The sequence below is a fragment of the Selaginella moellendorffii genome, unplaced genomic scaffold, assembly GCF_000143415.4.
Source record: "Selaginella moellendorffii unplaced genomic scaffold, v1.0 SELMOscaffold_41, whole genome shotgun sequence".
Classification (NCBI taxonomy): Eukaryota; Viridiplantae; Streptophyta; class Lycopodiopsida; order Selaginellales; family Selaginellaceae; genus Selaginella; species Selaginella moellendorffii.
The window spans coordinates 488,328-511,161 of record NW_003314302.1 but is presented as its reverse complement, the minus strand read 5'-3'; the positions used below and the strand labels follow the sequence as shown (position 1 = coordinate 511,161).

At 46.8% G+C, this 22,834-nt stretch overlaps 6 protein-coding genes across 7 annotated transcripts; 3 read left to right on the top strand and 3 right to left on the bottom strand.

Annotated features, from left to right (window-relative positions):
• Nucleotides 1-123: 123 nt before the first annotated feature.
• Nucleotides 124-1,175, top strand: LOC112349675 (probable aldehyde oxidase 2). Its single transcript, XM_024684497.1, has 4 exons — nucleotides 124-366; nucleotides 424-519; nucleotides 612-710; nucleotides 766-1,175. Exons 1-4 carry the CDS (start codon nucleotides 196-198, stop codon nucleotides 904-906), a joined length of 507 nt encoding a protein of 168 aa, XP_024540265.1. The 5' UTR covers nucleotides 124-195; the 3' UTR covers nucleotides 907-1,175.
• LOC9634800 (quinone oxidoreductase) lies at nucleotides 1,074-3,019 on the bottom strand. The gene is made up of 5 exons (XM_002979419.2): nucleotides 2,621-3,019; nucleotides 2,212-2,350; nucleotides 1,871-2,094; nucleotides 1,554-1,811; nucleotides 1,074-1,443 (listed from the first exon to the last, which is right to left on the bottom strand). The coding sequence occupies exons 1-5, from the start codon at nucleotides 2,960-2,962 to the stop codon at nucleotides 1,141-1,143; spliced, it is 1,266 nt and encodes a 421-aa protein (XP_002979465.2). The 5' UTR covers nucleotides 2,963-3,019; the 3' UTR covers nucleotides 1,074-1,140.
• Nucleotides 3,020-3,281: 262 nt separating this feature from the next.
• On the top strand, nucleotides 3,282-6,020 carry LOC9634474 (bromodomain adjacent to zinc finger domain protein 1A). Its single transcript, XM_002979518.2, has 10 exons — nucleotides 3,282-3,417; nucleotides 3,476-3,645; nucleotides 3,700-4,139; nucleotides 4,184-4,286; nucleotides 4,348-4,682; nucleotides 4,732-5,171; nucleotides 5,226-5,361; nucleotides 5,415-5,573; nucleotides 5,627-5,715; nucleotides 5,767-6,020. The coding sequence occupies exons 1-10, from the start codon at nucleotides 3,305-3,307 to the stop codon at nucleotides 5,906-5,908; spliced, it is 2,127 nt and encodes a 708-aa protein (XP_002979564.1). The 5' UTR covers nucleotides 3,282-3,304; the 3' UTR covers nucleotides 5,909-6,020.
• A 3,562-nt stretch (nucleotides 6,021-9,582) lies between these two features.
• LOC9634472 (RNA-binding protein EWS) lies at nucleotides 9,583-12,028 on the bottom strand. The gene is made up of 5 exons (XM_024684585.1): nucleotides 11,515-12,028; nucleotides 10,984-11,075; nucleotides 10,780-10,903; nucleotides 10,379-10,706; nucleotides 9,583-10,289 (listed from the first exon to the last, which is right to left on the bottom strand). Exons 1-5 carry the CDS (start codon nucleotides 11,834-11,836, stop codon nucleotides 9,779-9,781), a joined length of 1,377 nt encoding a protein of 458 aa, XP_024540353.1. The 5' UTR covers nucleotides 11,837-12,028; the 3' UTR covers nucleotides 9,583-9,778.
• Nucleotides 12,029-12,081: 53 nt separating this feature from the next.
• LOC112349707 (pentatricopeptide repeat-containing protein At1g11290, chloroplastic-like) lies at nucleotides 12,082-14,850 on the bottom strand. 2 transcript variants are annotated; one of them, XM_024684634.1, is made up of 3 exons: nucleotides 14,708-14,850; nucleotides 14,192-14,653; nucleotides 12,082-14,139 (listed from the first exon to the last, which is right to left on the bottom strand). In XM_024684634.1, the coding sequence occupies exon 3, from the start codon at nucleotides 14,034-14,036 to the stop codon at nucleotides 12,267-12,269; it is 1,770 nt and encodes a 589-aa protein (XP_024540402.1). In that variant the 5' UTR covers nucleotides 14,037-14,139; nucleotides 14,192-14,653; nucleotides 14,708-14,850; the 3' UTR covers nucleotides 12,082-12,266. The 2 variants fall into 2 exon arrangements, with proteins under 2 accessions (XP_024540402.1, XP_024540403.1); XM_024684635.1 differs by having other exon boundaries at nucleotides 14,192-14,650.
• A 136-nt stretch (nucleotides 14,851-14,986) lies between these two features.
• Nucleotides 14,987-19,177, top strand: LOC9634471 (nodulation receptor kinase). The gene is made up of 17 exons (XM_002979516.2): nucleotides 14,987-15,282; nucleotides 15,365-15,911; nucleotides 15,964-16,421; nucleotides 16,483-16,618; nucleotides 16,670-16,741; nucleotides 16,792-16,860; nucleotides 16,913-16,984; nucleotides 17,037-17,102; nucleotides 17,155-17,366; nucleotides 17,427-17,638; nucleotides 17,695-17,821; nucleotides 17,869-17,937; nucleotides 17,991-18,180; nucleotides 18,237-18,369; nucleotides 18,434-18,743; nucleotides 18,801-18,899; nucleotides 18,952-19,177. The coding sequence occupies exons 1-15, from the start codon at nucleotides 15,198-15,200 to the stop codon at nucleotides 18,731-18,733; spliced, it is 2,748 nt and encodes a 915-aa protein (XP_002979562.2). The 5' UTR covers nucleotides 14,987-15,197; the 3' UTR covers nucleotides 18,734-18,743; nucleotides 18,801-18,899; nucleotides 18,952-19,177.
• The last annotated feature ends 3,657 nt before the right edge of the window (nucleotides 19,178-22,834 follow it).

Here is a 22,834-nt window from a genome sequence, read left to right as displayed (position 1 = left end):
TACACTGTGCAGCAGCGGTACCAGCCAGGGAGAGTGTCGATCATGGCGGATGGATCCGTGGTGGTGGAGACTGGCGGCGTGGAGATTGGACAGGGGCTGTGGACCAAAGTGAGGCAGGCGGTGGGTGAGGGGCTCGGCGGTGGGATTTGCGTGGACGTCGGGAGAGTCCGGGTGGTCCAGGCGGATACCATTAGCATGCCGCACGGTGGATGGACTGGCGGTAGTACCACGTCCGAGGCGAGCTGCGAGGCCGTGCGGAAGGCTTGCCGGGTGCTCGTCGATCGCTTTAAGCCGATTCATGAAAAGAGAATGGCTGAGTGCCGGGATGGAGAGACGGTGTCGTCGTGGGAATCCCTCGTTCTTGCTGTAAGTTTGTGATTGTTTTGATTTTTGCTTTCGTTTCTATCCTTTAATGTTTTGCAGGCAAAGAATGCTCGGGTCGAGATGGCCGCGCAAACTGCCTTCGTTTCGTCGCCTGAGGCCCTGACGTACATAAACTATGGTGCTGCTGCTAGTGAGGTAAGATCGTTTTTTCCATCTCTTGTTCTTTCATTTTCTTATTTTTTGTTTTGTTTTGGTTTCATCCATGGCTTGGATTTTCACTTGTCAAGGTTGAGATCGATGTTCTCACTGGCGAGTACGAAATTCTCCAAACCGACATTGTCTACGACTGTGGGAAGAGCATAAATCCGGCCGTGGACATTGGGAAGGTAACATATTTTCCAGAAACTATTGCAAGCTCTTAGAGAGATTCTTCATTTCCAGATCGAGGGTGCGTTTGCTCAAGGCGTGGGATTCTTTACATCCGAGGAGCATCGCCACGACGATCAAGGAAAGCTTATAAACGATGGAACATTTTTCTTTCCTTTGCTGTTCCTTAGAGATCGTCTTGATCGAGCTCCTTGACTTGAATTGTGTAGCTTCTGGAGAGCCACCTTTGCTCCTGGCATCGTCAGTGCACGGTGCTCTCAGGCACGCCATAGCTGCTGCTCGTAAGAACCTCTGCGATCCGGAGCCTTATTTCCAGCTGGACGCCCCAGCCACGATAGACAAGGTGCGAATGCTTTGCGGCGTCGAAAACATAGAGCTTTATCTCAAAGCTTAAGAGGTATCGCAAGCTTTTCTCGAGCTGTAAACTATCTATGGTATAAGGACAGTAGAGCCAGTTGTTCTTCGATTCTCGATATCATCGTGAGCCTTTGCTGCGTCCGAGAGAGGATAAGTCTGGTTTACGCGGACTTTGAGAACTCCGGCCTCGACGTTGTGGAAGAGATCATTGGCCATCTCCAGTAGCTCGTCCCTGTTGGTGGTATACTGGATCGATGGCCTGGTGAGGAAGAGCGACTTTGGAGCGAGTATGGACATTGTGAAAGGATCTGGAGCGCCGGAGGATTGTCCATAACTTATCATGTAACCGCGAGTAGCCAAGCAATCGAGAGATCCCTGGAAGAAAAAAGAAGAAAGTTTGAAAACTCTGACTAAAGAACTTGTGAAAGAACTTTGCGAAGAACTTTGCAAAGAACTTTGCGTGAACTTTGCAAAGAAAGAGGTACCTGGAACGTGTCCCTGCCAACCGAGTCGTAGACAACGTGAACGCCGCTATTGTTTGTGATGGCCATGACTCGCTTGCCAAAGTCTTCCTTGGAGTAAATGATTACGTGGTGGCATCCATCCTCAGTGGCCTGGCGAGCTTTTTCTTCGTTTGAGACGCAGCCAATGACTTGAGCACCCAGCGACCGAGCCCACTGGCAGAGCAGCGAGCCAACACCACCGGCAGCGGCGTGAACTAGAATCGTGTGCTCGGGTCCTACCTGAGAGAACAAAAAAACAGAAGAACTAAGAAACTAGAACCATAAAAATATAAGAAAACCTTGAAGGTTTTTCGAAGCAGCATTTGTGCGGTCATTCCTTTGAGCAGTATCGCTCCCGCTTTGATGAAGTCCACACTTTCAGGAATGGGAACTAACGCACGCGCTGGAACAATCTGTTCTTCAGCGTAGGCACCGAAAGCTCCCATGCATCCAACTTTGTCTCCCACTTTGGCGTCTGTCACGCCTGGACCGATTGCAATGACCTCGCCTGCGGACTCGAAGCCTGTTGAAACGAAGAACGAAACAAAGAAGAAAAGAAGATCAATACGAAAACAAAGAAGAAAAGAATGAAAGAATGAAAAAGCAATGAGAGGAGTTGATATACTCTAGCTGGGCTTACCAGGAACATATGGCATTTTGGCGCCGTAGGCCCCCTTTCGAAAGTAAACATCGATGAAGTTGAGACCAACAGCTTTAATTCGGATCTTAACTTGGCCCTCGCCGGGCTCTCCCACGTCCAGTTCTTCATATTTTAGTACCTGTAAGAGGACAAAAACAAAGAAAGGGTTCTTCTTCACGCAATATGCAATAGAAGAATCACATAGAACATGAACATATCCTTCTCAAGCATCACAGTTTGCTCAATCAGGGCTTGGACTGTCAACCAAGCAAGAAATTCCAGCCAAACACGAGAAATCCGGACGAAAACCGAGAAATTACGCTAGAACAGCGCACGATCTCGCTGAATTTCGCAAGAAATTCGCGGTATCGCGAAACCCTAGCTGGAAGAAACGATGGCGCTTGCTTACCTCTGGGCCGCCAGGCGTGTAAACCTTGAAGCCCTTCACCATTGTTTGCGAGACCATCCTTTGTGTACAAAGATTATATCCGGCGTGTAAACGTAATACCCATGGGTTAAAGAAGAAGCTAACACAATGACATAAACGGGAATGCAGTTGATGAGAGAGCCCTTGATTTTCTTTCTTCGTCGCCAGAATAGAGATAGATAGGGAGGCGCCAGGGCGCTGCGCGAGGATTTTCCAGCGCCAGGGAATTTTCCAGCGCCCCGGATAGAATGTCACTGGCGCCGTGACGGCATGGAATCCTGGAAGAAGACGCAGCGGCGGTGGCAGCGGCAGCGGCATCGGCATCGGCAGCACGGGATCCAGCTCCTCGAGCTCGTCACGGCGAGCGGCAGCGCCTGTGAATCCGTGGCCGGGCGACAAAGATCGGGCATTTCTTGCTGCGTGGACGGATTTCTTCCCACCAGGTGCGTGAGAATGCTGGAAATGTGAGCCCCGGGGGCGCGGCCTGGGGATTTTCTCGAGCTCTGGCGCTGCGATCGGGGGGATTTTCTGGCATTTGAGCTGCGGGAAAATCGTTTCTAGGTTTTTTTCTAGGGCAGGAGGGTCGGGAGTTCTTGGTAGAACAGATGCATGGCGGTTCGAGGAAGGATTCTAGCACCGGGGAGTGAGTAGAGCAGTGCTTTCAAGATGCCGCTACTGAGGCAGGAAGTTTTCTTGCTGGCTGAGACGCCAGAGGATTTGTCGCCCGACGAGATGGTGTTCCAGGTCCGGTTCACGAAGGAGATTTTCCGGGACTATGAGTATGTGCATTCTTTCTTTCATAGTTCTCGGTTTGAGCTCCTTGATGTTTTAATGCAGCGAGTATGTGAGACGCATGAATCTCTATCGGCAAAAGATATGGACGTGCAAAGCTACTCGTCGGGAAGGTCTCACTTACGAGAAGGCATTGGTTTCGGAGTGTCGAGCAGCTCAAAAGGCCGAGTTTCCGAAAGATTTCATGGGACCAGTTCTACACCTGGTCCAATTTAGTAAGTGATCGACTTGGAATTTTGTTCTGTAACATATTGTCCTATTTCTGCCAGGTGAGCTTGAGACCGATGAGCTCGTTGACCACGTTTTTACGACTCTCAGCGATAGATTTGTTCCTGGGGAGGAAATCCCAAGCATTGCCGACGATGCGAGACGGAAGTGCAGGATACTTGACGTCTCTGAACAAGATGGAGAGAATGGTACAAAGGCTTTAAAGTACGAAGTCGGCTGGCTCGATGGAGAAGGGCAGATTACCGAGAAGGCTGTGGAGGATCCTATCAACTTGATGAAGAGAAAGCTACCGTTTACAAAAGAAGCGTTGAAGAAGTTTATTCAGGAGTCAGCTTATGGAGAAGTAACGCTGGACATGCCTTGGTTGGTGCGGGACAAGCTGGCTAGGAAGTTCAAAATACCTTTTGATCCACCGAAAGAGGAGAAGCAGTTGCACACTAGACTCGATCCGACTCAAAGACAAGTCAACCAATCTTACTTTGTAAGTGCGTGATGTTTCTTTCTGTCTTCTTACTGCCTTTCCAGGACGAAAGTTTGCAAGATGCCGATGTTGAGTATACAGCTCGAAAGCGCAGCAAGAAATACAGGGATTGCGGATCGAGTGGTAGATCAAAGAAAAAGTACGATGGTAAGCCGTCATATCTCTAGAAGTTGTATCAGTCTCTGAATGGATGGTTGTTTCTGGCCAGGCTATTCGTCACCCTCCGAAGATCTCATGGATGATAATCTCCTTGAGCCAAACCCGGATGATCCTCCCTTACCGGAACGGCCTGTGCCTTCCACAGATTTTCCGCTCGAAGCTGAGTGTATCGGCGCTACGTTGATGGTGTGGGACTTTTGCAACTCATTTAGCACATTGTTACAGCTGTCGCAGTTTTCGTTGTACGATTTGGAGAAGGCACTACTTTATACGGATGGCGAATCCTCGCTCTTATCGGAGGCGTATTTTGCCGTTTTTCGCGTTGTCCTTGGCGAGCAGGGGGTTAAGCAGCGACTTGCCCAACGTAGAAAACGGAAAGTAATAGTAAGTACCTTCTTTCATTCGTTGATCTTTCTTACTCGATGCCATGCAGCTTTCTATAGATACATGGAAGGATGATGTTTGCGACTATTTGGAGCTCGAAGGGCCTCAAAAGTTGAAACCTTACCTGTCGACAATTCGGACAGACTGCTACTCTAGGCTACCTGTCTTGTCCAAACTGGAGATATTCGAGGAGCTAATTGAGAGAGCCATCAACACCACCGCGATTCGCAGTCACCTGGACGAGAACATTGAAGAGTTCGAGAGTCTTTCCGCTCAAAGACGTGGCGAAGGCCTCCCGATATCCATGAGAAAGGGCTCAAGGTTTATGGAAAAAGCTAAAGCAACCGAGAGTCTGGAAAATGGCTGCACTGAAGATGTTTCAGAGTGCAAGCCCAAAGAGTGCCTGCACGAAAATGGATGCTTAATCGGGTGGCTGAAAAAAGGAAAACGGAAACGGAATGGTAACGCTGATGCAAATGGCGTCAAGAGGTTAAAATTTTCCTTCTTTCTCTTTGTGTTTTATTGACGGGGGTGTGTTGACAGGGAATACAGCGCACGTTGTTTGTTCTTCAATAGCTCGAGGCAGACGTTGTTTAGGTGTAACAGAGTCGAACTTCACGATGAAAGGGAGCCACAAACGGAAAAAGAAAGGGCTGAGTCTGAGCTCCAGAAAAGACTGGTACGTGTGGTTTTTTATTTTGTTCGCTTATTATCTTGTCTATCAAACTTCAGGAGCATCTCGATCGTGAACTCGAGAAATGCACCATTCGGATGAGCCCGCTAGGGAGGGACCGCAACTACAATAGATACTGGTTTTTTCATAGGGAGGGACGCATTTTTGTCGAAAGTGAAGACGCAAACAGCTGGTCTTTCTACAGTTCAAAGAAGGAAGTAAGTGTTTGAGTCAAGCTTGGATTGTCAGTTCGCTGACCTGGGCAAAGCAGCTCGATGAATTGCAGGAATCTTTGAACCCGAAAGGAGCAAGGGAGAAAGCTTTGCGGGACCAAATAGAGAGCACTTACACTAGAATCAGGTATATGGTTTGCTGTTTAGTTTTTTTATGGCTAAGAGCTTTCCATTTCAGTACTTCGATGCAGAAACGGTCCAAGGATGTAGCTCAGAGAATAGCTCTAGAAGAAGCCAACATACGACGATCACTACGGGTGCAGTCAGCTCCCCGGCCCACGGGGTTCTTAGCATATGTGAATAAGAACAGGACCGCTTGAGGCTTACTCCCTCGTATCGCAACTTTGGGTTTTTTTCGTCCAGGGTTAGGAGGGATTGCTACACTGTACCCGGCAGTTTGAGGAAGACAAACTAAGCGTGTCGTTTAGTGTCGTTCAGTGTCGTTCATTTAAAATGGACACATTTCTTTGATCAGGTATGTGTGTTTCTAATTCGTTTATTCTCCTTGCAGTTTGGAAGTGGAGATATCTTCAATACGGAAAGGTAAGGTATGTGCAACTGGTCGTTCTCCTTATTCCGATCTCCTGAAAGTGTTTTCGTTTTTTTTTTTTTTTTTTTTGTATTTAAAAGGAGGATACTTACTTCATGGCTTTCTGCTTTTAGATTCTCGTGTTGTGCGACGTCGTCATTCTTGGCAAATCTTCCTCGTACTCGAGGCCGACTGTCTGCTAGCGTTTTCCGACATGCATACTAAATAGTACAAGCGTAAGTAAGTAGTGGTTCTTGTGGAGTTCGTTTGTACCTTAATTTTCTTTTGAAAATTTCGTTCTGACCGTTTCTGCCTGTATCGCTCTAATTTTGCTTTTCTTTCCTCAGGAGTATATTTGTTTGCTTTCTCTTGGGAAGCCTTCGATCCGCCACTGTTGCAAGGGCTGTTCGACGGGCTGTTATCAGTACTCTGCAACACGGAAAAGTAAGATCAGCTTATCATTCTCATGATTTAAACTTACATCATCAGTTGCTGCAGTAATTCCTGCCAAGTTTGGCAAAGAAGGTGTTCTTCCTAGCAAAGATGGTTTTCTCAACGTTGAGGAGTCAAGAGGGGCATTTTGTGTGCAAGGTACGCTATGTCCAATTCCTGAAAGGAGTTGTCCTAACGAGTTCAAGCTCGTGCTTCTGTGGACCAGATGTAGAGGCAGAGATTGTGAAACAGATTGCGCCCTCGAGAGGAGTAAAGAATCTAGATCCGACATCAAATCCACTTCGTCAGTGGTAGTGCTACTCATGCTGGATGCTGTGTCAAGAATCCAGGGCCTGTGATCGACTACCTCGTCCTTGGCAGCCTTGGAGGGGGAATGCTGAGCCTTTTCCTGAGAATTCAAGTGAGTGCTAGATTCTACCTTGGCTTTACTTTCTTCGTCGTTATGATTCAATGCAGGATCCATGCTCATATTTTCTGCTATGCTATCCATGTCGAGAAACATTCCTACTTCGGTGGCAGGCTCAGCCTTGTAGAAAGACAAGTGAGTATCCATTTTGCAATGAAAGAAACCTTTGCTTTCTCTTGCTGCCTCGATCTAAATTTTCCTCCTGTGGTCAGCTCAGCAGCATTCGCTCCAATCTAGCCTTCCTTTGATCAACACAAAAGCTGTAGCCTTGGGGCGATACTTTTCGGAGAGAACAAGGAAACCTCATCGAGCAAGTTTTCTCGACGAAATCCCCGGCTGCTGGCCTGCAGTCTCGAAAAGATTTGTAGCTGGCGACAGCCTCGGGTATCAAAGCCAGCGAAACTGGTAAGCAAGTAGATGCTGGTGATTGATGTCAAACAGTTCCAGCATTGCTAACATCAATAGCCGACCCACTCTCTCTCCCAGGCACTGTTCTTCAACACGGTCATCCGGGAGCTTGGAGGTCAAAAAGAGCAAACACTGCGCACGGTGAAGCGCCATTTGTTCTCCATGTAGGATGAGAAGGTACGTGTTTCATAGTCAGTACATATTTGAGCCTTTTCTTAGGAGCTTTTGCGACAAGAAACTTAGCATGGTCGAAGCCAGTAAGCTCGACTGCCACGACGAGGTGTGGTCGCGGCTCCAAATCCGGCATTTCGATCTGCAAGCAATTGAGGCAGCCGAAACTTTCGGCAAGTTTGAGAGGCGATCGTGTCGCTAAGAGGGACGATCGCGTGCTCGCGAGAGATGCTTTCTCGGCTTCCATAAAAGGAGCGAGAATTCACATCGTGATTTTGATCGTGGTGGTATCGCTCGTCGCTAACCTTAAAGTTAATTAGTACTAAGCTAATCATCATTCAAATATCCCGCTTAACATCCTCACCGTTGAATTGGACTAATCTCGGCCGTCCACTTCCCAGGAATTAGGGCGTCCAGCTATGGCGGAAGTGGCTAAGCTCCGGCGCACAGTGTTCCAGCGTTTTCGCTGCTTCCCGAGCTGGTTGCAAAGGATCATCGCCAGGACGCTGGGCTGCAAGGTCCGCTTCCAGAAAATCCTCGGCTGTGGATCTTTCAACCTCGTGATCGAGGCCCTACTGCTGGATCATCAAGAGGATGAGCAGCCACGCCGCGTCGCCATTCGAATCGGGCTCCCAGGCGAGCTCCGGGTGCCACTGCCGCTCGCAATCTCGGGCTACGCCGCGACGCTCTTCCTCGCGAGGCTGGATCTTCCCGCCGTGGTCGCAGGGCCTGTCTACGTGGCACGGCCACCTCTGCCCTACTTGCCACGTGGCGGATCCCACTTCGCTGTCATGGGCGTCGCCGAGGGGGTCCCCGCCTACAATGTGTGGAGCAAAGACGCCACGCTGGCGTGGAAGAAGGCCGTGCTGGCTGACCTCGCCATGGTCACGCTCCAGCTCTATCGCCACCCGTTGGATTCGCTGGGCAGCATGGAGGTCTCCTCATCCGACGGCTCTCCGTGCGTGGGGAGAATGCTGCAAGGTGCCGTGAGCTTGGCAATGGAGCGCGGCATCGAAGTTGGCGAGCTCAGCCCCGGGCCTTACTCGTCGTGGACGGAATACGCAAGGAACCAGATCGAGGGCTTCGTGTTGCTCTACGGGGATGATCCCAAGCACGGCAAATCCATCAGAGCCAATGCCAAGCTCGTGCTGGATTGGCTCGTGAACAAGTTCCAAGATCCTGTGGAGAATGACAATAAGTTCCAAGACCTTCGCAAGAGTGACAACAAGTTCCAAGCTCTTGGGAAGAATGACATCAAGTTCCAAGATCTTGGGAAGAATGACAACAAGTTCTACCTTGTTCATCCCGAGTTTGGGCTCCCGCAAGTTCTGCTCGATCCAGATTCCGGGCATGTCACCAGCATTCTCGACTGGGATGGTGCCAAGACTGCGACGATCCACAGCCTTGCCGCTGGTTTCTACATGCCGGACTACTATTGGTATGACGATCCTGATGAAGATGAGATGTGTGAGTTTTTCAAGCAGCAGCTGATCCAGGGAGGAGCGCCGGAGCTGGCCGAGCACTTGACAACACAAGAATCTCCTCAGCTCATTTTTGAGCAGCAAAGGCTTGGTAACAACGTGGGTGGCGTGGATAAGGTGCAGGCTGCATTGCGGAGCTTTTGCACGAGGTTGCAGGGACTGGGGATGATAGATCCTGCGGAGCAAGTCGTCTGTAGCATCATCCAGCCTTGGAGTAAATCGTCGCGCTCTTCGTCATCGGCTTCTTCTGCTGCTTCATCAGGCTCTTCTTCGTCAAGGGAAGAAGCTAAAGCACAAGAAGAAGACAGTGGGTCTTCCACGGAATCAAGTGAAGATGCTTCTTCTTCGTCTGAAGGAGAGGAAGGAACAAGTTCTGAAGAAGAGAAGGAAGGTGGCGAGTGTGTAGCTTAAATCTAAGCTGCTTATACATTCTAATAGTTTTGTAGCCATCACACTGAGGTTGGTATGTTTCTAGTTAGACAACTAGTCCAAATTAATGTGATTTTGTTAAGGCAAAAATAATACTACCAATGTGTCCAAATCCGATTTTAAAGGCAAAATAATACTAAGGGACTTCACAAAATATTAATTGCAAATACAGTCTGTAAGTGCTCATGTTAACAATCTATAGCAAAGAGAAAAACAAGGAACTAAGAAAATAAAGCAACCAAACTTTTGCAAACCTTACCAATAGAGACTCTTCTTCTTCTCAATCTCTTCACAGCCATATCGATCTCACTGCTCACACCTTCCTGCCACCCCTCGGAGAAGACTGGCGCTTGTGAATCCCACGGTCCCGGACTTTCAAGTCGGCCTCCCACCTGGGACGAGAGTGAGGCCTCCGGCTATAGCGATCATCAAACTCCCTGTCCATTCTACTCTCCCCCGGAGAAGGCGGCCTTCGATCCCTGTGATGACCACCATGACCCCCACCACCACCACCACCGTTCATATCGTGGATGCCAACATCTCTCTCCCGGAATCCTCCCCTCTCCGGGGGATGCTGCTCCATGAACCTGGCGTCCATGGGTGGCATCCTGTCGTGAAATCCCCGCGGCATCATGCGGTCCCAGACCTGCGGAGGAGGTCCCAAGTCGATCATACCTCTGGACATGGGAGGCGGGCCGAGGACGCTGGGAGGCGGTAGAGCGTCGTGAAATCCCCGCGGCGGAGGCGGCTCCATCGCAAAAGGGTGGCGAGGCCTCTGGCAGCTGTTACAGTTAGATCGACGAGCAAAGTTGAGATTCCCACACCTGGAAGAGAAAAAGAAAACAAAAAACCACTGTGAGTCGAGGGAGCAAAAAGTAGAACACAATGGAAAAGAAAAAACCAGCTTGCTTACGTTGGCTCCGAGCAAATCCAGTCGCCCTCTCTTGGCACGATATTCGGATTGTTCCTAGGAGGCCCGTCCAATTCCCTCCTGTAAGGCGGCGAGCGATGGCCGCCGGGGCGATCAAACGGCGGAAGATCGACCGGACGACCTCGAGCTCTACTGTCACGGTACCCCCGAGGACTTGTTCTTCCACCACCACCGCCGCCACCGCCGCCACCGCGGAAACCATCGTGCTCTACGTAGTGATCCGACCGCCTGTGACGAGAAACCGGGCTGGCCGCCTGGCCCCGGTGCAGACCAGCGGATACGTGAAGCTTCCGCCCTCTAAAGCTGTAGCCTGGCGAGCATGAGAAAAACGTTGGTTATCATCTAGCTAAACTTCCCTCCACACAAGAGCTTCGTGAGTATACCATGGAAGTGCTTAATCACTGCGTCCACCGCATGCATATTCTCTACCACCACCTCTGCTTCCTTGGATCCTGTATCCTTGTTTTCATATATCTTGATCATGGGGAGCCTGGATCTGTGGTCGATCTGTGATAGCGAGAGCATTCACCGGTGAGAGGAGGAATCTGAAACCATGAGCAGCACACCAAAACCACATTGACTAGTACCTTCACCCCAGCACCTTCTCCGAGTAACATTGCCACGGACCCCTCCCTGGCATCGTCTGGGAGATTGGAGATGTAAACCGCGTCACCGAATCCTGCAGTAGACATTGCTGAGCCCCGGACACTCTTCTCAACCAAAAGATATGTGTGTTTATAGCACAGACACCACCACCACCACCACCACCACCACCACCACCACCATCACCACCACCACCACCACCCCAGGCAAGACGACCGACGAGAGAGACGACGCTTGGAAGCTTGAGCCACCAGAGTTGTGCCGTGAAAACCCAATCTAGTTTCTCTTTTTCTCCAGATCTTCTCTCAGGCTATGCAAGCTCCAAGCCAAAGTGACCCAGACTCGAGAGAAAAGAGTGGCGGCCAATGCAAAGGACTAGAGAAATCGCGACCACCTATATGCAAATTACCAGGCATCCATTCTTCCTTCCAAGACTGCTATGCTTTCTTTCTTTCTTTTTTTCCCTTTCCACCCATGAAGAAGATGAAGCTACCAGTGAAGAAGAAGAAGCAAACCTGAAGAACGGACTCTCTCCTCCCGCGGCTCATAGTGTGGCAAGCCATTCCGGGCGTGATGGTGAGGCATAGATCCCTGGAAACCATGGCCAATCTCTGCGGAGCTGGATCCGCCCTTGACGATGAGACTACTCAACCCTCGCCGCGGCTCCTTGTCTCTGTCCCCGCCGCCTCTCTCCAGATCCCTTTCCCTGCCGTTGCTCCTCTCTCCTCTATCCCACTCGCTGTGATTCCGGAAACCCCCGATCCGACCATCGCGCTTGTCCAGGCGCTCGTGTGGCGGCGCCCGCCTGAGATCGTAGCCGCCGTGGCGATCCCCCATGGTAGTGGTAGAGAATCACAATGCCTGGGACAGAAATCCAGAGAAAGAGATCCACCAAGCCGGTACCTCGCGGCAAACCAGAGATTGACAACGCCTCCTAGTCGCAGCCGAGCTCCTAGTCGCGCGATCGATCGATCTATCGCCTCCAAGCCCTAGCTAAGAACCTACCAAGGAATCGAACCCTAGCTTTAGGGTTCGTCGTACCATTTTCGAATATGCAAAATTCAAAATTTAAAATAGTCTAGTTGGCAACTTCATTGAGCCCGTCTTCATTCATCCACTCGAGCTCTTGGTGGATCTTCTCGCTCGATTCGATCAATCTTCTCGAGCTCCTGGTGGATCCTCTCGCTCGATTCAAAATTGCCAGCTTCGTCCCCCCACCTCGATCCATCCTCTCGAGCTCCTCCTTCTCGATTCAAACTTGACAGCTTCATCCCCCGCCTCGATCCATCCTCTGGAGCTCCTGGTGGATCTTCTCGCCCGATTCAAGCTCGCACACTTCATCCCCCACCTCTCTCCATCCTCTCGAGCTCCTGTCCCTGTTCCTCTTTCTCGAGCTCGCTGCGTCCTCAAATTCTCCACCCTCGGCGTAGATGCTCGACAGTGCTACGAAAGAGGAGGCAACGTAGGACGACGAGCTCGAGCCTGGATTTAAACCCACCGCCTTCTCGACAACTCGTTTAGCTCGCGCGATATCTCCGTGCATTCGGCATGCCGCTAGGAACGTTGCCAGGATCACCGAGTTTGCTGGAACTGGCATCCCTGCTATGAACTTCTCCGCCTCCTCGAGCCAGCCGAGTCGTCCCAGAAGATCCACCATGCAGCCGTAGTGTTCCACGCTCGGCTGGAGCTCGAAATCCACCACGAGCGACGTGAAGTACTGCGCCGCTTCTTCGGTGAGGCCTCCGTGGCTGCAAGCCGCGAGAGCGTTGACGAAAGTTACTTTGTCCACTGGGATGTCTTCCTGGAGCATCTCTCGGAAGAGTGTCACGGCCTCGATCGATCGCCCGTGCTGCGCGAACGCTGCCACCATGCTGTTCCAGGTGATGTTGTTTCGCAGCGGCAGCGACTCAAAGACGTCGAAAGCTTGCTGGAGAGTCCCACACTTTGCGTACATGTCGAGAAGAGCTGTTCCCACGAACACGTCTTTCTCGAGCCCGGCCTCGACTACTCGCTGGTGGACGGACTTCCCTTCTCGTAGCGATAAAAGCCCCGCACACGCGTTTAGCACTGTGATGTACGTGATCTTGTCCGGTTCCATGTCCATCGTCTTGAAGAACTTCACGGCTTCCTCGTGTTGCTCATACTGGACGTAAGCCGAAAGCAAGCAGTTCCACAAGACCAGCCTCTTCTCTGGAATCCTGTCGAACAAGTCCCGAGCTTCTTCCAAGTATCCACACTTCCCGTACATGTTGACAAGTCCTGTGCCGAGTATTGGATCCAACTCGAGTCCCTGTTCCACGATCCTCTCGTGAATTTTCTTCCCGGAGGTTATATCCTGTAAAGTCGCGGCTGCGTTGGCGACCGTCATGAGAGTCACGTTGTCCGGTTTCACGTCTTTCATGAGGAAGAAGAGCTCCACCGACTGGCTCCAGAGACCCGAATGAGCGTAGCTGCCGATGATCGTGTTCCAGGATATCACGTCCCTGTGATCCATCTTGTCGAACACCTCCCGAGCATCTTGGAGGCTGCCGCATTTCCCATACATGTTGATCACCGCGTTCCTGACCATAAGAATGGAGTTTAGTCCGGATTCGCGAGCTCGATCATGGAAAACTTTACCGGTTTCTAGAGCTCCTTGGCTGCAGCAGGCCTCGAGCAGCGTTACAATGCTTACTCTGTCAGCTCGGACCCCTTCCAGATCCATTCTCTTGAAAAGTGCGTAAGCCTTCTCGTGCTGGCCTTGCAGAGAGTAAGCCGAGACGATGGTCGTCCAAGAAACGATATCTTTCTCCTCCAGCTCGTCGAAAACCTTCTGAGCTTCCCCAGGAGCTTCACACTTTGCGTACATGTTGAGGAGAGCGTTTGCCACGATGATCTCCTTCTCGAATCCACCTTGTTGACAACAGAGATGAACGATCTTCCCATCTTCCAGAGCCGGCGAAGCGTTGCAGGCATGGAGCACCGTCACGCAGGTAACCTTCTCGGGCCTCACACCCTCGAGCTGCATGAGCCGAAAGATCATTCGAGCCTCTTGCATTTGCCCGAGCTCGCTATACGCACCAAGTATCGAGTTCCACGACACAACGTCGCGAGCTTTGATCCCCTCGAAAGTCTCGCGAGCGTCTGGGATGCTGCGGCACCTGCCATACACACAGATTAGAGCATTGGTGAGAACCAGATCCAAAACGTTACCAGAGCTCGAGCAAAGATGGTGGAGAGCTCTTGCCTCGACGAGAAACTCCGGCCCCTGGAACGCGTTTAGGACCGTGAGGAGCGCAGCTCGATCAGGCCTGACGCCCTCTAGCTGCATTTGCCGGAAGAGCAGTAGAACCATTCGATCTTTCCCCCGGGACGAGTAGCTCGCCATCATCAAAGTCCACAGGACGACTCCGCGGTGAGCCAGGCGCTGGAAGACTCTCTCGGCCTCTGTCAAGCTCCCACACCGGAGATACATTTGGACGATGGGGCAGGCGAGAAGAGGATCCTGTTCTAGACCCCTGGAAACTATTCGCGCGTGGATTCGCTTCCCAGATTTCTCATCCGTGCACGATTGGAGAAGCCGGATCAAGGCGAAGCAATCGGTGGTGTCGAGGAGATCAAGCGCCTGGTTGCTTAGATCCGCGCCGGCGGCACAGGAGGCGATGCCGCGGCCTCCTGGAGGGGCAGGAACACTAAGAAAATATTCTTGTGGATCGAAATGCTGCTCACCTCGCGGTTCCCAGCGATGAAATCTCCTGCTAGCTAGCACCTCCAGAAGATTTCTCGGAGAAATGTAGAGCACAAACGCGCCAAGATGCTTCCCGGGCCGCGAGAAGCGCCTCATTCCAGCGCGATCGCCCACATTTCCAGGAGCGAAGAAAGAACCCTAGCTAAAACCCTACACCCAAAAAGCATATTCGGTTTTTGAATAGTACCGCCAACACCGTCAGTTTTCGTATGGATATTCCGTCAAGCTGGCGATGACATCGTAGTTCGCGTTGTCGGGGCTTTAGGGCTGAAGCACTCGCCCTGGCGATGGCGATCACGGCGTTCTTGAGGTCTTGAGGTCAGTCGCAAGCTCTTACATTCTCAATTTCTGGCGCTCCACAATCCGCGGCTCCAAATTCCTCTTGGAAAGCTGCGGCATCGATCGATCCAAGATGCGGGAGCTTCCGATCCTGCCAGCTGCTGGAACAGGGGATTGCTGACATTCTTCCTTATGGCCATCAGCGTCTATGAGAATCTCACAGTAATTTTTCTTCTATTCGTGCGCTTGACGCTCTGTGCTGCTAACTCGCAAGGAGGTATGCAAATTTGGTGTTACTTTCTATGTCTTTGACTACTATGTCTTTACGCTCGTCTCTCACGCTTTTTTTTTTTCCGCAGCTGTGAACGCGAGCTTTATCAGTCTTGCTTGCGGAAGTGACAACGCTTTTTTGGATTCTCACAACCTCACCTGGATACCCGATGACGCTTACGCTGATGGATTTGGACGACCGGTTTTTGTTCCAGGAGACAAGGCGAATTTAGGACCCGCGAATGGCTTCGACCATAAGCTCTATGATCACCTCAGGTACTTTGACGATACTAAGAGCTGCTACAAGCTGCCAGTTACACCCGGAACTATTTACTTGATCCGAGGGACGTTCTTCTATGGAAACTATGACACGAAAGGCTCTCCGCCATCGTTTAGTATCTCCCTGGACGCGACTTTGATCCACAAAGTTACTTTCACGGATGATGTCAAGCATGCCGAGGCAATTTTCACAGCTGATGCTCAAGAAGTGAGCTACTGCCTTATTGCTCTCTCGGCAAGTATGAAACCTGTGATATCATCATTGGAACTCCGGCCTTTGGTGAATTTCTTTCTTCCCGATGGCATCCTGGAGACAATCGCCCGTTTAGACGTTGCGAACTGGGACAAAAACATCAGGTAAACAGATCAAGCTTTGATGTTAACTCTCGGTACTCAAGCAATATTTCAGGTACCCTGTCGATCCATCAGATTTGATATGGTCTACAGATATATCTCGATCGGATAAGTTCGTCAACGGAAGCGTTGGCAGCGACTTTTATGATCACGTTCCAAAGATCGTAATGGATACTGCAGCGACCTCGGATAACGCTTTACAATATGTATTCCACGTCGAAAGCTCTGACCTTGACTTCTACGTTTGTCTGCACTTTTTGGAGCTGGAGCCATTACTGAGGCCTGGTGATCGAATTTTTGACGTGCTTGCAAACCATCAAATGATTCGCAGGAACTTAGATATTCAGGAAATATCTGGCTTGGCCGGATATAAGCTATGTTTCGAAGTGCTTGCGAGCCCGACACTGAATATCTCGCTTATTGCCAATGATACAAGTCGAAGGGGTCCCATGTTGAATGCTCTTGAGGCGTATCATATTGTCAAAAAGGCAGCTGGAACCTTGAAACGCGATGGTAATGTTCTCTTTTCTTCCCAGTGAGCGTCGAAGGTGCTAACTTTGGTTCTTCCTTGTAGTTGGTGCTTTGCTGCCTTTGAAGGGAATGTACCGATCTAAATTGCAGTGGTCGGGAGATCCGTGCCTTCCGTTGCAGACAAACTGGGATGGCATTAACTGCGACATGAGAAGCGGAGGGCCAGCTATAGTTGAAGTGTGAGTACGTACCCATATTTTCAAGCTTCTAAGTTTTAATTCTCTGAACAGAAATCTCGAAGGAAAAGGTCTAAATGGTTCTGTTCCAACCAGTTTAAGCAGATTGGAGGATCTAGAAATTCTGTAAGTTACGCATTTGTGTTTTGCAACAGTATGTGACTTGCGGTTGACAGGCAACTGGACGAAAACATGTTCACTGGAGAAATTCCCGACTTTTCTTCCCTTAAGAATTTGACGACACTGTGAGTTCGTTTCCCATTGATAAGCCACCTCAAGAGTTGATTTCTTGCACAGGGGACTTGAAAATAACAACCTAAACGGGACGATTCCTGAGTATTTGGGACATATGCCAAAGCTTGCGGTGCTGTAAGTATAACATGACGCTGTCGTTGTTGGCTGATCAATATATTTGTGGTAGGCACTTGGACAATAATGACTTGGGGGGATATATACCATCTGACCTTCGCAAAATGGTGAACTTTACGTGAGCATTGCGGACTTCCCCAGTTTTTCATTCTTACGATAGAATATTTCAGATTTTCTGGGAACCAGTTGCTACTAGGCTGGGGTGAGGATGCAAAGGGCCATAGTTTGACGAAGTTTTTCATTGCTGGATTTGCTGGCGGCTTTGCAATCCTCTTGGTTGTCATGGCTGGGTGCTTATTTTTTGCCATTCGCAAGCGCAAAATGAAGCTGGTAGATATTGTGGCATTCAGTGCGAACAGCCAGTTGAAAGCAACGCCACAATGTAAGAAAGGCTTGCTTTTTCTCTCTTTTATTGTTTTTGGAGCTGACAGTAGACCTGCAGATGTGACGACAATTGCCAAAGATGCAAAAGAGTCAAATCACATACGCCGTCTTTCTCTGAAAGAGGTGGTCAATGCGACCAATTGTTACAAGACTGTGATTGGTGAAGGTGGATTTGGCACTGTTTTCTACGGCACACTCTCTGGTCAAGCTGTAGCTGTGAAGGCTAGATCGTCAAGCTCAATACAAGGAACTCGTGAGTTCAACACAGAGGTACTACCAAGCTTGTTTTCATCGTTTCAGTATCGAAGTGTGTCAATGTTATGTAGCTCAATCTTCTCTCAAGAATTCAGCATGAAAACCTCGTTCCACTGCTTGGTTTCTGTGCGGAAGATGAACAAGAGATTCTTATATATCCTTACATGCCAAATGGATCTCTACAGGATAGATTGTATGGTAAGTATGCAACATATGCATTTGCCTACTTGACACTTGCTAAACAGGCGAAGGTTTCAAGCGAAAGCCTCTCGACTGGCCAACGAGATTGTCTATAGCTCTTGGTGCTGCCAAAGGTTAAAAACGCATTCTTTTTCTTTCGAGGTTGTCACACATGTGTTTATAACAGGTCTCTCGTTCCTTCACGCTGGAGGGGACTTATCAATTATACACAGGGATATTAAGTCCAGTAACATTTTGTTAGATCAATCCATGACAGCAAAGGTTGCAGATTTTGGATTTTCAAAGTTTGCTCCTCAAGACGGCGATAGTGTTGTCTCTTTGGAAGTTCGTGGAACCGCTGGCTATTTAGACCCGGAGTAAGTCATAAACCTCTGCATTGCTGTGAAACAAACTTGCTCACTGTTTTTTCCAGATATTATTTGACACAAGAACTCACAGTTAAAAGTGATGTCTATAGCTTTGGAGTGGTCCTTTTAGAAGTCATCTGTGGCCGTGAGCCACTGAGCATCGACCGTCCTCGGTCGGAGTGGAGCTTGGTTGAATGGGTAGGATAATATATCTACCGCATGAGTTTTAGATGGACTCTAAAGATTTACTAAATTTTTGCAGGCAAGACCATACATCCAAGACACAAACATCGAAGCCATAGTCGACTCGAGCATCAGCTCCAGCTACAGTCCGGAGGCGATGTGGAGAGTGCTGGAAGTCGCGATGCTGAGCGTCCAACCTCATTCCAGCCGGAGGCCGTCCATGTCCGACATCGTCCGCGAGCTGGAAGACGCTCTCATCATCGAGAACAACGCGTCGCAGTTCATGGCCTCCATCGACTCCAATCCCTCCGGCCTCTCTAAGCAGTTCGACATCTCCCCGGCATTCTCAGAGACGATGGGCTCTCCAGATCCGCGATGAGCCTCTCCAGGTACTTTGATTCGTAGCGTCACTGCTCTCTTCTTTTCTAAATTCTTGTGAGGTGCAGAACAATTTTGTTAGCTTGTCTTGAGTGTACAGCGCCATCTCCGAGAGGAAGCTCTTCCTGCTTTAAGAAGAACAGTGCAGACTACCGAAGAACTCCAAGGTACTCCTAATCATTCCCTTGCTTGTCAATCCTAATTGCTTTTTCTATCCAGCTCAAAAGGAACGATTCTAAAGCTAACTTACAAGGTGACTGATGCTCTCAGCTAAGCAAAAATTGCTTCTCTCCGTAAGAAAAATGAAGATGAGCTCCAGTTATATCTCTTTGGCCATGGTTGCTGTGCCTTGCCACTTGGACACCAACAAGGTGATTATAAGACTATAGTGGCAAATGTGTTGAAAAAACGACCAGCATTTGTCAATGAAAGCAATTTTTTCGCCTACTGTTAAGAAACCTTAAAACTCCATTTAATTTAAGAAATATAAATATAAATTCCATTATAAAGGTTATTTTATTATATTTTTCAGCTGGATTATAGCTCACAAACTACTAACTGTATACATATTTGCTTGTATTATCAATATATTAAATAAAATAAAAATTAAATTTATTATAAAGATTCATGTAAAAATAATAACTTTATTAAAACTCACTTTTAATTTAATTAATTAAATAATTAATTGAGATATTAAACTTACAAAAGACTATTTATTAATTTATTCATATTTCCACTCTAATAGGTCATTATGCTTTAAACTTTGCTATAACATGTATTATTCTCAAAAGTAGCATTATATATATATATATAAAAATTAAAAATAATATTAACACTGAAACACCACTTCTATCATTTATTCACTTTAATTTGTAAAAGAGGATAAAAAAATTTATTTATCAAGTCATTATAAAATTATTTCCCATTAAAATAATTGATGAAATCTTAGATATAAGACAATTGAACAATTACAAACATAAAAAATATTTTTTAATATAAATATTAATTTAATATAATAGGTGAAAAAAGTGGTGTTAAGTTCATCAACTATACTTTGAAAGAACAAATAAATATATTTCACATGGAATCAATAAATACAATACTATAGGGATATCTAAAAATGTGTTGCAAAGTGATAAAAAGTTTAAAAGTATGGGATATTAAACTTCTATAGTTATATAAAGAGGATGAAAAAATAAATATTATAGAAGGTAAAAATAATAGTTGAATAATTCAAATTTAGTTCCTAAAAACTCTAAATACCAAGTAGTTGTATCATGATTAAATCTCTAACCTTATATTTAATAATTTATTCTAAAAACTTAGTTAATTAATTTTTTTAAGTATACTTTTAACCAAAAATAAAATATCTTTATAAAATTTTGAGCTGAAATTATATTATAAATACATTTTATTATTCATTGATAAAAATAATTTCTTACTATAAGATCTATTCACTACATAACCATTAATTTTTTAATAAAAACTTAGAGATATTTTATATTGGTTTATAAATGAATTGATTAAAACATAATTTTAATGTGAGAGAAAAAGGGAAAAAGAGATATTTCTGAAACTAAAAGATTTTAAAGATATTTTTAAAGTTTTTACTTCTGAAAAACTAAAGAACAAAATCCAAATGTTGAAATTGAAAATCAAGTTAGTCATATACATTTACTTGCCATTAGTGTTTTGCAACAACATTGGCTAATGTAAAATAAATAAAATTTGCCCAATCAAGCAAATTGCTAATTAAAATGGTCAATTACTATCTAATGCACACATATGTCCTTCTATAGAGTGCTGAATCTAATATAGAGATTGACACTGCAATCTTTTGATCTTATGATGGATTTATCAAATGGATTAAAGGGAGCACTAGATTCTAGCTTCTTCAAAAGAATAAGAGATGACTAGCATTAACCTTTTGTTTCTCATGTGGTACTTCCTCTAATGGATGGATTGGAGGTTTACAACTAAGCAATTTTCTCTTTAATACAGAGGATGAGCAAGTTAGGACCAAGTGAACAATTTTCTTATATCCCCTTTTTCTCTTCTCTTTTAGTTTCTATATAAATCTAATATACATATGTAACCCATTACCCAATGTTGAATTTTAGGTGCATAATCACACATATTTCGTCTTGCCACAAATGTGCCACATCACCAGTTAATTGCCATATGTTAACGGTCCAGATTTTTTGAAATGCACCGGTCTAGATTGTACATACATTATCCAATGGACGGCCCAGATTTCAATTATCACATTCTTGCGAAACAATCACCTGGAAGAAAAAATTGGAGAGGAAAATTCGTAGCTTACCTTCAAGGCAGCGTTTCCCAAGCTTCCACCTTCAACATAACATCCACACTAAAGAACAAAGAGAACATTCTCCACACATGGGAAGAATCTCTTACCTGGAGCTTGTAGTGTCGGCATGTGCCTCGATTTCTCCACAGCGCCTCTCCCATTCCAATCAATCTTGCCGCTGTGCTGATAGAGGAAAGAAAGAAGAATCACTCAATTGTAGAAAGAGAAGGAAATATTGCCAGGATATCAGGAAAACAAGAGGGTCTCTGGTTTGGTAAGTAATATTAAACATAGAGAAAGTTTAACAACAAAATTTGAGTCTGTAGTTTAGATACAAATATTGTAGGATTTCTTTGCGACTTGGTAAGTTTTCTTTTTTCTTGTAAACCACGAGGAGAAAACTGATATGTAGGATGCACTCACCTTTACCTCTAACACCGATTTCGAGAGCAAATTCTCAGCTACTCCTGCCGAAATTCCAGTTCCCGTGCTTTACATGATCATTTGATTTCTTTTCTTTTACTGCCAAGCAGCATCCAGCGTGACGATTCCTTCAAAAGAAAGTGAAACTCGTCAGCAGCTCGACTCTTTCACCTCACGAGGCTTGGCTCATTTGCTTTTCAAGGTGAGATCTTCTAACTTATCTTAATGATATATGTGTATTTCAGTCACCTGAAACACTAAGAATGCTCAAGGACAATGAAAAGCAATTATAGCAACAAGATCAAGACAAAGCTGTCAAAACCAAATCCCGAGCCTTTGTTCTTTTATGACAAGGAGCAGCTGCCAAATCCCGAGCTTTTGTTCTTCTATGACAAGCACAAGTAAAAAACAAAGCACAAAACGCAAGCTCTTCGAACACAGCTCTAATCGCCCAGCCACGCCACGATTGCCTCCAGAGGGCACTTTACATTCTGTAGATAAGTATATATACAATATTCAGTTAAAGTCTTTTTTCAGGATTTGACGAAGCAAAAGAGTGGAATTTCGCCAAGTTCTTCCCTGGAACGAAAATGGTTTACATGTCTTGTCAACCTCCACGGCCAGGACCAAAGCCAAGATTGGACTCTGTCTCTTTTCTGGCCTTTTGCGAAGTTTTTTGCACCAGCAACTGCAAAAATTTCTACATCTAAAAGACTTTATGTGAGAGGGACTTTGCTATATAAATCAAATAGAATATATCTGGCAAACCCACAGTAAATTCACAACGGGCTGGTGTTGATGTATGGGATATGTTGTCATCATTGGTGTCACTCAATGAGTATCTGGAATTATCTTGTTCCAGATCTTTGAGGCTATCAGGTATTTGGGCCTGATCCATCAGCATTGTTTATGGATTGCTGGTTCTGCAAGTTAGGAGCCTTTCCTATGTTTTAGCAACTGTGAATTTATTAGAACACTAAAAGTAAGAGCAACAGATGGAAACAAAAGAAACTACTTCATGAGCTCCTTTTCAATAAGAATGCTATCAAGATCAGTAGCAAAGAATTAATAAATAGTGTGTATTGCCCTCTCCTTAAATAAAAACAAAATAAGACTAGGATGCCATTAGTCTTGTCACTTGGCCAAAACAATGTAAAATTGCATGCCACACAAATAGAGGTTCCCAAACTATTGCAACACAGGTTTGCAAATGATATTGCCAAAGTTGAGATGGTGAAGTTCCTGAGCAATCTCCAAAAAGATATAGAGATGCTTTATGAAAGTAATATCCAGTATATATTAACTTATATCCAGTATTTTGTTCTAACATACCATAAATGAGGAATGAAACACATCATCACTTCACTG